This window comes from Lagenorhynchus albirostris, chromosome X (assembly GCF_949774975.1).
Source record: "Lagenorhynchus albirostris chromosome X, mLagAlb1.1, whole genome shotgun sequence".
In the NCBI taxonomy this organism is placed as follows: Eukaryota; Metazoa; Chordata; class Mammalia; order Artiodactyla; family Delphinidae; genus Lagenorhynchus; species Lagenorhynchus albirostris.
Genome location: NC_083116.1, coordinates 28603415 through 28618764, shown reverse-complemented (window position 1 = coordinate 28618764; position 15350 = coordinate 28603415). Strand labels below are relative to the sequence as shown.

General features: G+C 47.5%; 2 protein-coding genes across 2 annotated transcripts in view; one reads left to right on the top strand and one right to left on the bottom strand.

The window, feature by feature from the left end:
- Positions 1 to 3836: 3836 nt before the first annotated feature.
- Positions 3837 to 15350, bottom strand: part of LOC132514102 (homeobox protein ESX1-like) — a 34421-nt gene continuing 22907 nt past the window's right edge. The window contains exon 4 of the mRNA XM_060138827.1: positions 3837 to 4361. Coding sequence (XP_059994810.1) covers positions 3837 to 4361 — 525 coding nt within the window. The remainder of the gene's footprint in view (positions 4362 to 15350) is intronic.
- Positions 13293 to 15350, top strand: part of LOC132514101 (homeobox protein ESX1-like) — a 32722-nt gene continuing 30664 nt past the window's right edge. The window contains exons 1-2 of the mRNA XM_060138826.1: positions 13293 to 13398; positions 13554 to 13923. Coding sequence (XP_059994809.1) covers positions 13293 to 13398; positions 13554 to 13923 — 476 coding nt within the window. The remainder of the gene's footprint in view (positions 13399 to 13553; positions 13924 to 15350) is intronic.

The window sequence follows — 15350 nt, the reverse complement described above, 5'->3', positions numbered from 1 at the left end:
TAGACATATTTCCAAAGAAGACATACAAATGGCCAACAGGAACATTAAAAGATGCTCAGCATCACTAATCATCAACGATATGCAAATCAAAACCACAATGACATATACCTCACTCCTGTCAGAATGGCTTTTATCAAAAAGACAACAGATAACAAGTGTTGGTGAGGATGTGGAGAAAAAGGAACCCTCGTGCACTGTTGGTGGGAATGTAAATTGATACTGCCACTATGCAAAACAGTATGGAGATTTCTCAAAAAATTAAAAATAGAACTACCATATGATCCACTCCTTGGTATTTATCTAAAGAAAACAAAAACACTAATTAGAAAATATATATACACCTGTATGTTCATTACATGATTATTTACATTAGCCAATATATGGAAGCAACCTAAGTGCCCATCAATAGATGAATGAAGGGGCTTCCCTGGTGGCGCAGTGGTTGAGAGTCCGCCTGCCGATGCAGGGGACACGGGTTCGTGCCCCGGTCTGGGAGAATCCCACATGCTGCCGAACGGCTTGGCCTGTGAGCCATGGCTGCTAGGCCTGTGCATCCAGAGCCTGTGCTCTGCGGCGAGAGAGGCCACAGCAGTGAGAGGCTCGCGTAACGCAAAAAAAAAAAAAAAGAAAAAAAAATAGATGAATGAAGAACTTGTATATTATATATATATATACAATGGAATATTACTCTGCCATTAAGAATGAAATATCACCACTTGTGACAACGTGGATGGACCTAGAGGGTACTATGGTACGTGAAATAAGTCAGACAGAGGACACAAACACTGTATGATTTCACTTATGTGTGGAATCTGAAAAAGAAAACAGGTGAATAAACATTACGAAACAGAAACAAAGTCACAGATACAGAGAACAAACATCTGGTTGCCAGACGAGGAAGCGGGTGGAAAGAAATAGGTGAGGGAAATTAAGAGGTACAAATTTCCACTTGCAAAATAAATGAGTCACAGGTATGAAATGTACAGTGTGGGGAATATAATCAATACCTATGTGATATCTCTGGTGACATATCATAACTAGACTTATCGTGGAAATCATTTTGAAATAGATAGAAATACCCACTCACTATGTAATAGGAACTAACTGAGTGTTGTAGGTCAATTATACTTCAAAAAGAAACACACAAACTCATAGAAAAAGCGATCTGATTTGTGGTGGGGTGGGGAACGGATGAAGGCAGTCAAATGACACAAACTTCCAGTTATAAGCCAAATAAGTACTGGGGATGTAATGCACAACACGATAAATATAATTAACACAACTGTATGTTACACATGAAAGTTAAGAGAGTAAATCCTGAGAGTTCTCATCACACACAAAAGTTTTTTTCTATTTATTTATGTATCTATATGAGATGATGGATGTTCACTAAACTTGTGCAAATAATCTCATGATGTATGTAAATCAAATCATTATACTGTACACCTTAAACTTTTAGTGTTGTATGTCAATTCTATCTCAATAAAACTGGGGGGAGGAAGGAAATGCTACATTTCTTTACGAGGTAGTCCAAAATAAAGGTGTCATTATGCCACCCAAATAAAATAAATAAATGAAAATAGCCAGTTTCCCTCTAGCACCTGACTATTAAAATGCACAAAGGAATAGCAAGACCTCCATCAAGAAACGTACCAAGAGGCAGTTTCAAAACTTGCCATTTGCACAGAAGTGTCCTGGAGTCACGAGGGAAGATGGTGCCCAGGACAGCTCTTGAGAGTGACACCTTGAGCAGGAGCTGTAGGATTGGTTTCAGGAGCCTGGGCTGAAGCCTCGACAGCTGATGGCTGAGGCCATTCAGGTCTCGGGACTGAAGTTAGAATGGGAGCGAGAGTGGTGGCTAAGCGTGGAGCCTGCGGCTTTGCTGGGCTTGGGGAACCGCAAAGAAAGGCTGTGTTTTTCTCCATTCGGAGGCAGGATGCTGAAACCATCGCTACTGCGTAAGAAGGAGGCGATTCCGATCTCAGAGAAGATCTCAGGTGTCCAGGTTCCAAGAACCCTCTGCAGTGCTACCGCCCAAACCTGACTAGCCGTGGAAACGGTTTTTGGTCCGTCAGCAAAACTCTTCCTCAGGCTGGGGTCGTCCTACCAATAAGAAGGGTTGTGTGTGCCTGTGTAAATAAAGTGGTGATGCAGCATGGACACGGCTTCAGTTCTGCATGAGCCCCTCCCCGTCCCCAAGACCAGGGTGGACAAGGACACACGTTTTTTCCCAGCATCGAACCTGAAAAAACCGAAGGCAAGGACAACAGGCCACTAGATACATTTCAGAAGGGTTATTTTAATAACACAAGCCAATTCTGCTTGTGTTCCGGGTATTTTCTGGGTATGTTTGTGCTTCTATCACACACATGTGCTATAGGGTGCACACCTGTGTAGTATCTGTGTGTGTGCGTGTGTGTTTTCTACCTGGCAGTTCCATTTGAAGAAGGCCCCATGAACAAAGGTAAGGCGTACCTGCTGCTTTTATTTTATTTTTCATTTTTATTCTTTTTACATCTTTACTGGAGTATAATTGCTTTACAGTGGTGTGTTAGTTTCTGCTTTATAACAAAGTGAATCCGTTTTACATATACATATGTTCCCATACCTGCTGCTTTTATTTATTTTTATTTTTAAAATGAATTTATTTTATCATTGGCTGTGTTGGGTCTTTGTGGCTGTGCACGGGCTTTCTGTAGTTGCGGCGCTTCTCATTGCAGTGGCTGCTCTTGTGGTGGAGCACGGGCTCTAGGTGTGCGGCCTTCAGTAGTTGTGGCACACAGGCTCAGTAGTTGTGGCGCACGGGCTTAGTTGCTCCGCGGCATGTGGGATCTTCCCGCAGGCAGACTCTTAACCACTGCGTCACCAGGGAAGCCCTACCTGCTTCTTTTAAATAAAGTGATTATCCTGGATCAGTGCTCAGGGACCACCACCTCCTGGCTTCAGGCAACACTCACCCAAGAGGCTCCCTTTCAGTGTTGAATTAGCTGGAACCAGAGTTCTCCCAAGGATGTTGAAGGTGACAAAATACACTTGAAGGCCACATCATCCGTCAGCTCTGAGCTGCGGAAGGAGCTATGATATGCTTTCCGCATCTGGGGGTGGGGGAGAGGGGGTGAGAAGAGCCTCATGTGGGCCTGGACAGTCTCCTCTTGTGTTACCTTCGCAGAGGTAGGCCCCTCCCCCTCCGCTAGCGTGGTTTCTGTCCCCAGGTGCCCTCCACAACAGGGAAGGCGGTGAACAGAACTGGGAGAGAAGCCGACGGTGCCCCGCTCCCTCTCCTCCATAAAGCCCTATGAGTAGTCACTGCAGAAGTGTCCCTTGGAGTCCTCCTTGTACCTGAGCTGGTCACCATGAATGGGCCTCAGGCCTGCTTTGAAACACACCGTTCTCCCATTCGAGACTCACACCACCCGTCTTGCACATCTAGGTGGTCCCAATGGGGCAGCGTGCGGGGAGCATGGGTACTGGGGGAGAGGGTGGAAGAGAACAGGTGGGTCTGTGTAAACCCCTCACGGGCACCTGGCAAACTTCTGAGATGTGCATGGCCTATGATGGTGACTCAGGGCTGTTACTGCATGAAAGGAGGCCTCCTGGGCATTCGGTCTGAATGGAGTTGGCTTAGCCGTTTCTATCAAATTTACTAACCCCATGTGACACAGAGAACAAATATGCAGAGGACTCACAACTTTATTGAAAATACAAAACATGCCCTAAAACAGTGGGTCAAGGACTCTACTTCTATTTAATATACTTTGCAGGCATCTGGGGAACTGCTCTTGGTGGTGAGGTATGCAGAATTTGAAACTGGCTCAAAGGCCCTTTGGAAAAAACCGTCACAGACACAATTCAATAGAAAGTCGGGGCAGCTGAAGGATCTCCAATGGAAAGGAACGACGCCATGCCACATGAGGGCACCTACAGTGAAGCACGTGTGGAAGATGACAGGGCGGAGGCGGCAACAGCATAGGAGGAAAGGGTGGCAAGGGTGGCACAGGTGGCTCAGGTGGCACGGGTGGCACGGGCAGGTTAGGTGGCACGGGCGGCATGGGTGGCACGGGTGGCTCAGGCGGCACGGGCAGGTTGGGTGGCATGGGGGGCATGGGTGGGACGGGCGGCATGGGCGGCATGGGTGGCACGGGCAGGTTGGGTGGCATGGGCGGCACGGGCAGCAGAGGCTGCTCCAGCGGCACTTGCTCCAGAAAAACGTGGACCCAACCCAGCTCCTGAAGCAGAATGGCACTGCAGGGTCGACACACGCTGACGACAGCAGGGAGGACCGGGGGCACGTGGGGCACGTTTCTGAGCATTACTGCCCTCTGATGTCTCCGACACTTGGCCCTTCTACTCCTAAACCAAACCTTCAAGCAGAGAGAAAAAGGGATTGATTAGTATATTGAGCATTTCATGTCAGACATGAAAAATTGCAGCAGGGAGCTCTCGGTGCCTTGAAGATTTGAAAGTGCATCAGGAGAAGCTATTTCCTTCTTGCTAAAGTATCTTAGGATATGTAGCTGAAGGCGCTCCCTTCAGCCGCCCTCCCCCCCAAGAGCGAGCACCGACTATGTGCCAGGCTCTGGATTGGCATATGGCTTTGTCTCTCCCCTCCCACCTTTTCTATTATTTCCCCCACTCTTACACGCAGGTGGAGCTGACCAACTGCACTCTGTCCCTGCTGTTATTACTGTGCCTGGGAGGTCTGCGTCCTGACAACTGACCGTCAGCTCCAGCTGCCACTAATCCCTACTCATTGGGCAGGTGTCACCTTAGTTATGGGGGAAGTTGAGCATAGGAAAAAGTGGGTGCCTTTTAAAATCATACTGAGGGGAACGGTCCCCATTTTGAAAAACCCATCTTTGGTTACAGTAAATAATATATATATAGGTAGAGTCTAAACAAAGATATATATAGATATATGTATATATATATATACACACACACATATATGTATATATATACACACACATATATATATCTGTTTGTATATATATGTATACACCTTTGTGTAAACTATACCTATATACATACATTTGATTATGGATCTCTCTCCATCTACTCAAGCACATATGAAGTCAATTCCTCAAGAATAGGTTCTTACGGGACTAAAGACGCAGCCCTACTAGAGAATGGACTTGAGGATACGGGGAGGGGGAAGGGTAAGCTTGGACAAAGTGAGAGAATGGCATGGACATATACACACTACCAAATGTAAAATAGATAGCTAGTGCGAAGCAGCTGCATAGCACAGGGAGATCAGCTCGGTGCTTTGTGACCGCCTGGAGGAGTGGGGTAGGGAGGGTGGGAGGGAGGGAGATGCGAGAGGGAGGAGATATGGGGATATATGTATATGTATAACTGATTCCCTTCGTCATAAAGCAGAAACTAACACACCATTGTAAAGCAATTATACTCCAATAAAAACGTTAAAAAAAAGTGTACAAGGCAAAAAAAAAAAAAAAAGAATAGGTCCTTAAAAGGTGCACAAACATTTTAAGTTCATTGTCTGTATGCCTTCTTCATATTCATTTGCATCAACATTTATGTAATTGCTGCCCAGGGCCTGGGAAACCAGGCTACAAAGGCTTTTCCCCTGCACGCCATCAGCTATTGAGCTAAGTGGTGGGTATAGTTACTGTCTGTGAAGTTTTGGTGTCCTAGAAATTAAACCTTTGAGTGCCAAGATAATCTAGCATGAATTCAAATTACACAAAGAGCAGGACTCTGCACACTATCTACAGTATGTGGAATATAGTACTTGTAAAAGAAATTATAGGATAAGAAACTGAAAAGGTAGTTTCCATTATCACCCTTGCATGTTAGACAAGGTTATAGTTCAGTTTAATTTGTTTTAGTTTTGCTTTCTTCATCATCTCCATGTAAATTACAATGATAATCTGTTACTTCTGTTCTTGAGTGTTTCTTTGGGGAAGGCAAATAAGAACTCCCACGCACACCTGAGTCATCTTTCAGTCCACTTCTTCAAGTATGCTTCCAGATTTGTATTGAAAGTAACATCTACCTTCTTTGAACTCCCATATTATTGCTTTGTTACTCACCTGTGGCATTTGTCTTGTTCCAGAATATATGTGACTTTAACTCATGTATTTTCTTTCTCTCCATGACTTGCTTATGTCTTTCTTTGGCCCTCATTTATAGTACATGGACAATGAATTAAAAAATTATACACACACACAGACACATACACACACTAATGATAGGGAGGAAAAGGATGATAACTATGAAGAAGGAGAGAGAAACAGGAGAGAAGAGCCTTTGCAATTCAGACTTCCAGGGCAGCTCCACACACAGTGCTTCAGACACAGAGGAGAGCACGTTGCTGATCTGTTTCTCCACCCCCATGGAAGGCCACCAGCTAAGTGCTAGAGCCTTTCTGGGAAGATCTTTGCTGCCTCAGAGTCTGTCGCTCAGGGCTGCCAGATGGGCTGGGAGGAAAATAAGAGAATGGAGCCAACACTGGACAAGCTCAGCTAGTAAAAGTCCCCAGGCTCAGTGGCCTTAGTCAAGGCCATCCACCCTTCTTCTATATTCACTTTCAACCAATCAACAAGTCCTTACTGAATGCCTGCTACGTACACAGCACTGCTCTGGGGTACTGCATGGGGAATGCTAAGAAGTGTGTCAAGTGCCAGATTACACCGGAACTGAGAAGTCACAAAATACACATACGTATACATACATATTACAGTCGCCCATGGACACACACACACACACACCATTCATGCTTCCATACATTTAAGACTGACTCGCAGTGCAAGCAATGTGTGATAGGGATCCAATGAACTGGTCCCATTTCAAGAGCAGTAAGAGCTCAGAAGATGACGGTACTGTGGCTTCCTCCAAGAGATGGGGATTGAGCTAGAACTTGAAAAATCTGAAAGTTGACAGGAATCAGCACATTGCATTTCTTTTACCATCGAGTAGACTAAAAGCAAATAGCTTGGGCTTCCCTGGTGGCACGGTGGTTAAGAATCTGCCTGCCAGTGCAGGGGTCACGGGTTCAAGCCCTGGTCCAGGAAGATCCCACATGCCGCGGAGAAAATAAGCCCCTGCGCCACAACGACTGAGCCTGCACTCTAGAGCCGGCGAGGCACAAGTACTGAGCCCGCGTGCCACAACTGCTGATGCCTGAGCGCCTACAGCCCATGCTCCGCAACAAGAGAAGCCACCGCAATGAGAAGCCCGCGCACTGCAACGAAAGGTAGCCCCTGCTCGCCACAACTAGACAAAGCCCGCACGAAGCAACGAAGACCCAATGCAGCCAAAAAAAGAAAGAAAGAAAGAAAGAAAGAAAGAACTAAAAAAGCAAATAGCTTTTCCCAGTCCTAGCAAGGCTCAAGAATGTCACGTAAGGTTTCCCTCTGAAGGATGCCCGCAGAGAATGTGGCTGCAGGGAGCAGCCCTTGAGGCTTGAGCCCAGGCTGCCTAAGGTGAAGACATCCTTAGCGAGACGCCTGGTTCATGCTTCACCACATGGAGCCACGAACAGCGGTGGTTCTACAAGCTTGCTGCTCATAATGGCCTAATATCTCTGGCAGAATTTAAAGGAAAATCGTGCAATTTTACCCTTAATGCCTGGTTACAGCAAAGGGATGCACTGTCCCAGTGTCTGGACTGGGATTTAGTCTGCAAATGATTTGGAACAAACCCAAAGGGTCCATGCTGTCCTGAGATAGGGCAGTGAATGCAAACACTGAATCACTTTTATTGCCACATACAACCACCAGCAGTAGTATATATCCAGGGCTGTCTTTAATTTCCTGCTCCGCTTTCTAAGGCTGGGATTAGATATGCAAATGCCCACCCCCTCAAGTTTTCCTTTTATTTTATCAGCGTAGACACAGAAAAACTTATATCCTAAAGAAACCAACTGTAAGAAGTCATTTTTGAGGCAATCAGGGAATTCAGAATACAAGCGACTGGGTGATGGCGCCAAGGGATTATTATTACCATTCAGGCGCCTGGATGGCACTCTGGTTATGTAGGAAAAAAGACTGTATTTTTTAGAAAGTGCAGAGACACATAAAGATACAGGGATGAAAACACAAGTTGCCTTGAGTTTCTTTTAAATCAGCACAGCAAGAAGAGGAGAGTGAGTGGGGAGGGGAGGAAGAGAGAAGGACAGAAAGAAGGAAGGGAGGGAAGAAGGGAGGGAGAGAAGCAGGGAGGGAGGGAGCAAGGAAAGAAGATAGATGAAACAGTTTGGTAAGATCGTGATAAATGCTGAAGCTGGGTGATGGTTTTCATGGGAGTCCCTTCCAGTACTCTTGCCATTGTTCTGTATATTTGAATATTTTCATGATAAAACGTGTTTTTCAAAAGAAATGAGTAAAACCCCTATCACAAGTAACAATTACAATGCAACTAGAGATTATCATCCTAAGTGAAGTAAGTCAGAGAGACAAATACCATATGATATCACTCATATGTGGAATCTAAAATATGACACAAATGAACTTATCTATCAAACAGAAACAGAATCAGGGACATACACAATAGACTGGTGGGACTTCCCTGGTGGCACAGTGGTTGAGAATCTGCCTGCCAATGCAGGGGACACGGGTTTGACCCCTGGTCCAGGAAGATCCCACATGCCCTGGAGCAACTAAGCCCGTGCACCACAACTACCGAGCCTGCGCTCTAGAGCCCGCGTGCCACAACTACTGAAGCCCGCATGCCTAGAGCCCATGCTCCGCAACAAGAAAATCCACCGCAGTGACAAGCCCGTGCACCACAACGAAGAGTAGCCCCGCTCGCGGCAACTGGAGAAAGCCCGTGCGCAGCAACGAAAACCCAACTCAGCCAAAAATAAATAAAATTAAACATTAAAAAAAAAAAAAGACCGGTGGTTGCCAAGGGGGAAGGTGGGGTGGGACAGGGATGGATTGGGAGTTTGGGATTAGCAGATGCAAGCTAGTATATATAAAATGGATAAACAACAAGGTCCTACTGTATAGCACAGGGAACTATATTCAATATCCTATGATAAACCATAATGGAAAAGAATATGAAAAAGAATGTGTATATATATATATATATATGTATAACTGAGTCACTCTGCTGTACAGCAGTAATCAACAAAGCATTATAATTCAACTATACTTCAATAAAAATAAACCATCACATAAGTCACCCCTTAGGTTTATACACAATTAAAGTTAATAGAGTATCTTTCCATACTTCATTCTGACTTCATAAGAATTCCGTGAGATGATTATCTTTATTTTAGCAAATAGTAGTAGTAAGAGTAATAGTTGTTTATAGTTCGGGAAACTAAGGCTCAGGGACAGTAAGGCTTGTCAGTGTCGTGTAGTGAGAATTCAGGGCCAAAGCTCTTGCTATGAGCAGGAAAGTAGAAGTGCCCTAAAACCAGATGCATATGCTGCAACTCCAGAGACTGCTTCCGTTACTCAATTCCTTGGTCTTTCCGATTATTATCATTAGTTATTATTTATTCTTCTTATTATTTTGGGTGGGAGGGGGTGGTTAGGGGCATTGTGTCCCACTTTTTCTGATGAAAAGTGCACACACTATTCTAATGCCACCATACACACGGAACTTTACATTCAAATTCAAGGGGACTCCCAATCCCGCTGACAGCCAGCTGTGGCCTCCAAGTAAGCCCTCCGGATCTGTACCTTGTTCCGCAGGCCCAGTAACTGCAATGAACTGAACCAAGAGCCAGCCTAGAGATTCCCTTCCTATAAACACATCCTAAAACACTGCTTTCATTAAGGCACTCCCCCGGCACAAAACTCTTACAGTTTTCCATGATCCCAAATGCAGACATTCTAACTCCTTCCATAAATTGGACCCCAACCTAACTTTTAAACTTTAGTTCCCACCCAGTACAGAGTTGTCTCCAGGCTCCCCCTCCAGCTCCCTCTCAAGGTCAGCACTTCATATGCATTCATTCTCTTGGCCATCCTGTTTGGGTTGGTGTTCCCTAAGACAAGCTCTACACTTGATCACTCCTGGGGCTGCTCATACTACCTCCCTGAACTGAAGTTCCATGCACGGCCTGCTTAGCATTTACCAAAATTTGACTCACTCTGTGAGGTGTAAGGGAAACCCCACCACCCTGCAAGAAAAGCCAAATCTGCTTCTACCACGGGCTGCTAAGAACAAAGTCTCTTCAACGGTTTGAATCCTGGCCCTCTTCCACTGACCTATGTAACCTTAGGGAAGTCACTGGACCTCTCCGAGCCTCCATTTCTTCCCTTAGGAACTAAAGAGAGTGATGGCCCCCTCCTCAGGGGACGGCTATAAGATCGATTAGCCAGGCCCTGGTGCACAGTGAGTACCCACATGGTGTCACCAGCCTGAGCAAGCACAGCTCTGTGCCACTCCACAGACTCTCATATCCACTCAGGGGCAGGGGCGACACTCTGTGTCCAGCATCCTCAGTCACAGTGCAGGCCCCTGTGCAGAATGACCGCAGTCAGTCCCGACCCCTTAACTCTAGCATCAGCTAAAGTTATCTGAGCCCTCACCATGGGCCTTATTTGTATTCCTTCATATAAATTTCACAACACGGTACAGCAGGTACCATCATGATCCCCATCCTACAGATGTGGCACCTGAAGCACAGAGAGGTCAGCTAATTTAGCTCTGGCCACACAGCAAGTTAGTGGCGGTGGGGCTGGGCACTCTGTCTCCAGAATTTTCAGCTTCTTTCTCTCACATGGGCTGATCTCTCTCCCCAGACTGTGAGAACCCGTGGCACAATAGCTGCGTCTGGAATCATGACACTCTCCACACTGCCTGAGGCAGGGCCTTGTAAACAGAGCAGCCAACAGAGGATTCCTGACTGAAGCATGTATAGGGACACAAAAACATGGTAGCGACATATTCACAAGAAAACTTTCTGTCCTCATTGCCAACTGCCAGAGAATAGCCATCATCTTTCTTCTCTCATGGACCTTTGTGAATAAATAAACCACAAGATTGATGAAAATTGGAAATGTGAGACAGCATGGTATGGCCGTTGGTAACACTGTGTTTTCACCATCTCAGTTAATCCTCACGATAACCTGGTGAGGTAGTTACTATTGCTAGCCTCATTTTACAGATGTGGAAACCACGACTAAGTGAGAATAAGCAACCTAACAGTTTAGCCAGCTAGCAAGCGTTGAGCAAAGCCAGGATTTAGATGCCAGCAATCTGGCTCCAGGGCCCCTGCTCCCATAAATCCGCTACATCGACTACGATTCATGGCTGTTACTGCTTAGGATGAAGCTCCGTTCAGTATTTAAGGTTTTCAAAGTGTGAAGTTAAGTAAAACTTTTAAATAAATACGACCATGACTGATGTCAAGGTAGGGCAACATTTGTCAAGGGTCACATGGGTGACTAAAGTTGAGAAAACACAAATTCACTGTGGAAATCTGAGATGTGGAAGGACACACCTCCTGAGCTGTCACAGACCTCCTAGCTTGTCTCATGCAAATCATGATAAAAACCCTCATAGGTCTCGCATGTGATAACTGATATGGAGCCAAAATTGTGTACAGGGTATCCAGCCAAGAGAGGGACAGGCCTGCCGAACTCACCAAGGGCCAACCTGAGGAGGAAATGTCTTGGTTAAAATCAGGAGGAGGTACTCATATTGCCATGTCTTACCAGTTTTTGAAAGAGAATTGGTCAACAAACCTTTTTTAGTTTCTGGACCACCCTCCACAGACATGAGGCAGGGGCACTTATCCCTTAGGTACTGTAGGTGAGGGGACTAGGTCCCATGATATATTTAGGAGCCCACAAAAATGATTTGGCTTCTGATCCCCAATGGGGTTGATGAAAATGGTTGTCCAAGGAAACACAGGCTAAATCAAGTACATTGTCAAGTATAGGGCCCATTATTATAAGCTATTTTCAATATTTAGGATATTAAGTCTTGGGGCATCTATAAAACACTTCTCCAAGGAAAAACCATAGAGCTGTAAATCTGGCCTGGCCCTCTTTTATTTGACAATAAATAAAATTTATTTACTCCTCAGCAAGGGCTCAGGAGAATATTTCGAGAAAACGTGAGGAGATGAGATGGGGGATAGGCAGCGGCAAGAAAGTGGGTAAATTTACCCATGTCCACAGGGGCCCGCCACAAGGGACATGTATGCTTTTGTAGAGGATCCACAGCCAGAAGCAATAGGAGCTTAGGAGCTGTGCACAAAGATGTAGCATAGTCCAGAGCTGCAACAAGGACAAAAAAAAAGAAAAAGAAAAAAGGCAGGAAATCTGTACCCGGCAAGCATTCTTGAGTGCTTGAAACACTGTGCAGGTTTCTACACCTGCAATCTGATGTTGATTCATTACTAAAAATCTATAGGCTAATCGGGGGGGGGGGGCGCTGGCTTTCGCTTTCTTTTGTTTTGTTTGCATAGTGCATCTGAGCACCAGGCATGCTCAGAAAACCCAGCCCTGAACTCCTGCTCCTGGAGACCCGGGGAGTATGGCGGACTCTGACTTCAACCTCATTGCAAAAATTCAGAGCAAGCAAACTCCTAGCTAATAATACGGTCGACCCTTCAAGTACACGGCTTTTGAACTTGCAAGTCCACTTAAACACAGGTTTTTGGTGTTTTTTAAAAAAATTTCAATAAATATACAGGCGGCCCTCCATAGCCATGGGTTTCGCATTAGCAGATGCAGAGGGCCGACTCTGGGACTTGAGCATCCGCCGATTTTGGTATCCGCGGCGGGTCCTGGAACCAATCCCCCGCGGATACCGAGGGGCGACCGTATTACTTTGATTACTGTTCCCTTCTTGGTACTGGCTGCCGGATATGGAGGGCTCGGTCAAGAGATAGTCCCCAAATGCTTCTCCAAGGTCCAAGGTGGAGCTTGGGTGAGGTCTCTCTCTCACCCTCCACAAAACGGGCACAGCCCCTTGATCTGGGAAGGCGCCCGACCAAGTGCGGAGTACTTAGTCAGCTAGGTTGCAACCTGCCACCCGGAATTCTGCTCTCACGCATGCTCCCTACCAGCGCCTGGGCGGCGCGCAACATCCTCTGCGCCCTGCCCGCGCCCCCTTAGACGGTCCCTAGACGGCCGACGCCCTGCCGCATGCGCACATCAGCTAACCCAACCCCCAGCAGGCTGTGGTAAACCCACAGCGGGCGTCATACCAGAATCTCTGAAACCGGACCAGCCGCCAGAGGAGCCTTAACGTGCCAGATCGTGGGCCACCGCTCTAGCCTTGAGTCGTGAGCCGGAGGTCTCAGGAGATCCGGAGCAGCCTCTGCTGAAGCTCACAGCCTCCTCGACAGCAGTCGGGACATGGAGCGTCAGCCGCAGAGCAGCCACGATGCCTATGACGTCACGGATGCAGCCATTGCCCCCTTCTTCAAGCTGGGGGTCAAAGAGCAAAGGGAAGAAGTGAAAGGTCAGTGGCGGGTGGGGCACTCGCTTTAACGGATTCCAGGAAAGGTACTTTCCCAGGGCGGGGCGAACGGCAGGACCCCCCTTGGACGCAGGCCCTCCCCAGAGCCGGGCTCACTCGACGGCCTGATCTTTCTCTTTGGGTTTCCTCCCTTGCAGAGGTGAAGCCTGCGGAGATGTCGCCTCCCGGAGAGGGGGGAGAGGAGCAGAAGGTTCAGTCCGAACTGGAGCAGGGAGCAGCCGCGGAAGGGAAAGAGGCGGGAGATGAAGGAGAAGGAAAGGAAGGCTGCGAGGTCAGCGTCGGAGCCGCCTGCCCCGCGGACGGCGAAAGTCGCGAGGCCGAGGCCGAGGCGGGCGGCGGCGAAGGCGGAGAGCAGGGCGGCGAGGAGCAGCCCCCGCGGGCCGCCGTCGAGGGTCCCGAGGCCACAGAAGGGCGGCGGCGGGGCCCCCGCGCCAGGTTCACGCAAGCGCAGGTGCAGGACCTGGAGCACGTTTTCCAGCGCACTCAGTACCCCAACGTGCTCATGCGGTAAGCAGGCGTCTCGGGTGGCGCGGGCTGCCGCGCGGGTGGTGGGCGGCGCTCTCGCGAGTCCCTCTCCTAGGCTCCGGATCTGAAAGCCCCGGGGCCTGGCGGCGGCCCGCCCTTCCGGCACACTCGAGGCCTAGGACGGGGGCGGGGACTCTGCCTGGCGGGAATCGAGGTCGATATTTCCGTGCGGTGTTTGAGTAAGTCACGTTGGGGAGCTTTGTGGGCCGCCGGTTCACATAAATAATGAGTCGCCCGAGACGTGGTGGAGCAAATGCAGAGTTGGAGTCTACTTTTATCTGAAATTTTGATCATCAGTTATTCATGGATTATATTTGCATTAGTTTAAACACTACATGAAAACATCCTTTATCTTGATTACTGAATTTTAAAAAATCCATCAATTTATTTATTTATGGCTGCATTAGGTCTTTGTTGCTGCTCTCGGGCTCTGGGCACGGGCTTTCTCTAGTTGCGGCGAGCGGGGGCTACCCTAAGTTGCGGTGCGCGCACTGTGGTGGCTTCTCTTGTTGCAGAGCACGGGCTCTAGGCGGGTGGGCTTCCGTAGTAGTTGTGGCACGTGGGCTCAGTAGTTGTGGCTCGCGGGCTCTAGAGCGCAGTCTCGGTAGTGGTGGCACACGGGCTTAGTTGCCCCGCGGCATGTGGGATCTTCCCGGACCAGGGCTCGGACCCGTGTCCCCTGCATCGGCAGGTGGATTCTTAACCCCTGCGCCACCAGGGAAGCCCGATTACTGAATTTTTAGTTACCCCTGAAGTTTGTGCCTGAGGCAGAATTGTTCCCTAAAGCAAGCTTCAGTGTGGAGAATGAATGGGTTGCTGAGTACCTGTGAATGCGGCTAAAATTTAAAAAGCTATCATTTACATTGTGCTTACTGTGTGTTAAGCACTTGTTTTAAAGGGTTTTTCTACATACTGTCATTGAATCTTCACAACCCCTTGTGAATGTGGTAGCCACTGTTATTATCCCCACTTATAACTGTGAAAAAACTGAAGCTCAGAGAAGTGATGAGACTTGCCCAAGATGGCACAGCTGGAATGTGGCAGAGCTGGGATTCAGTCCTAGGAGTCCTAGGAGGACTGAACAGCCTAGGAGGTTGTTCAGTAGGCAAGGCCAGAGGTGATGGTGTGTTGGTCCAGGGTAGTGGCGATGGAGAGAAGTGAACAGATTAGAGAGATATTTAGCAGGTAAAATTGATAGCAATTCATGGTAATTTGAACACGGGGGTAAAAGGAAATGTTTAAGAAAAATGTATAAATTTCTGATTTGCCCAAATGAATGGCTGCTGGTATATTCACTGAGCTAGGGAATATTGAAAGACAATAAAAGAAGCTTGCAAGAGACAGAGGAGGAGTGTTTGGAGAGGCTGTTTGTAGGCAAACCGTATCGTGGAAACCTGGATGGCGGTAGG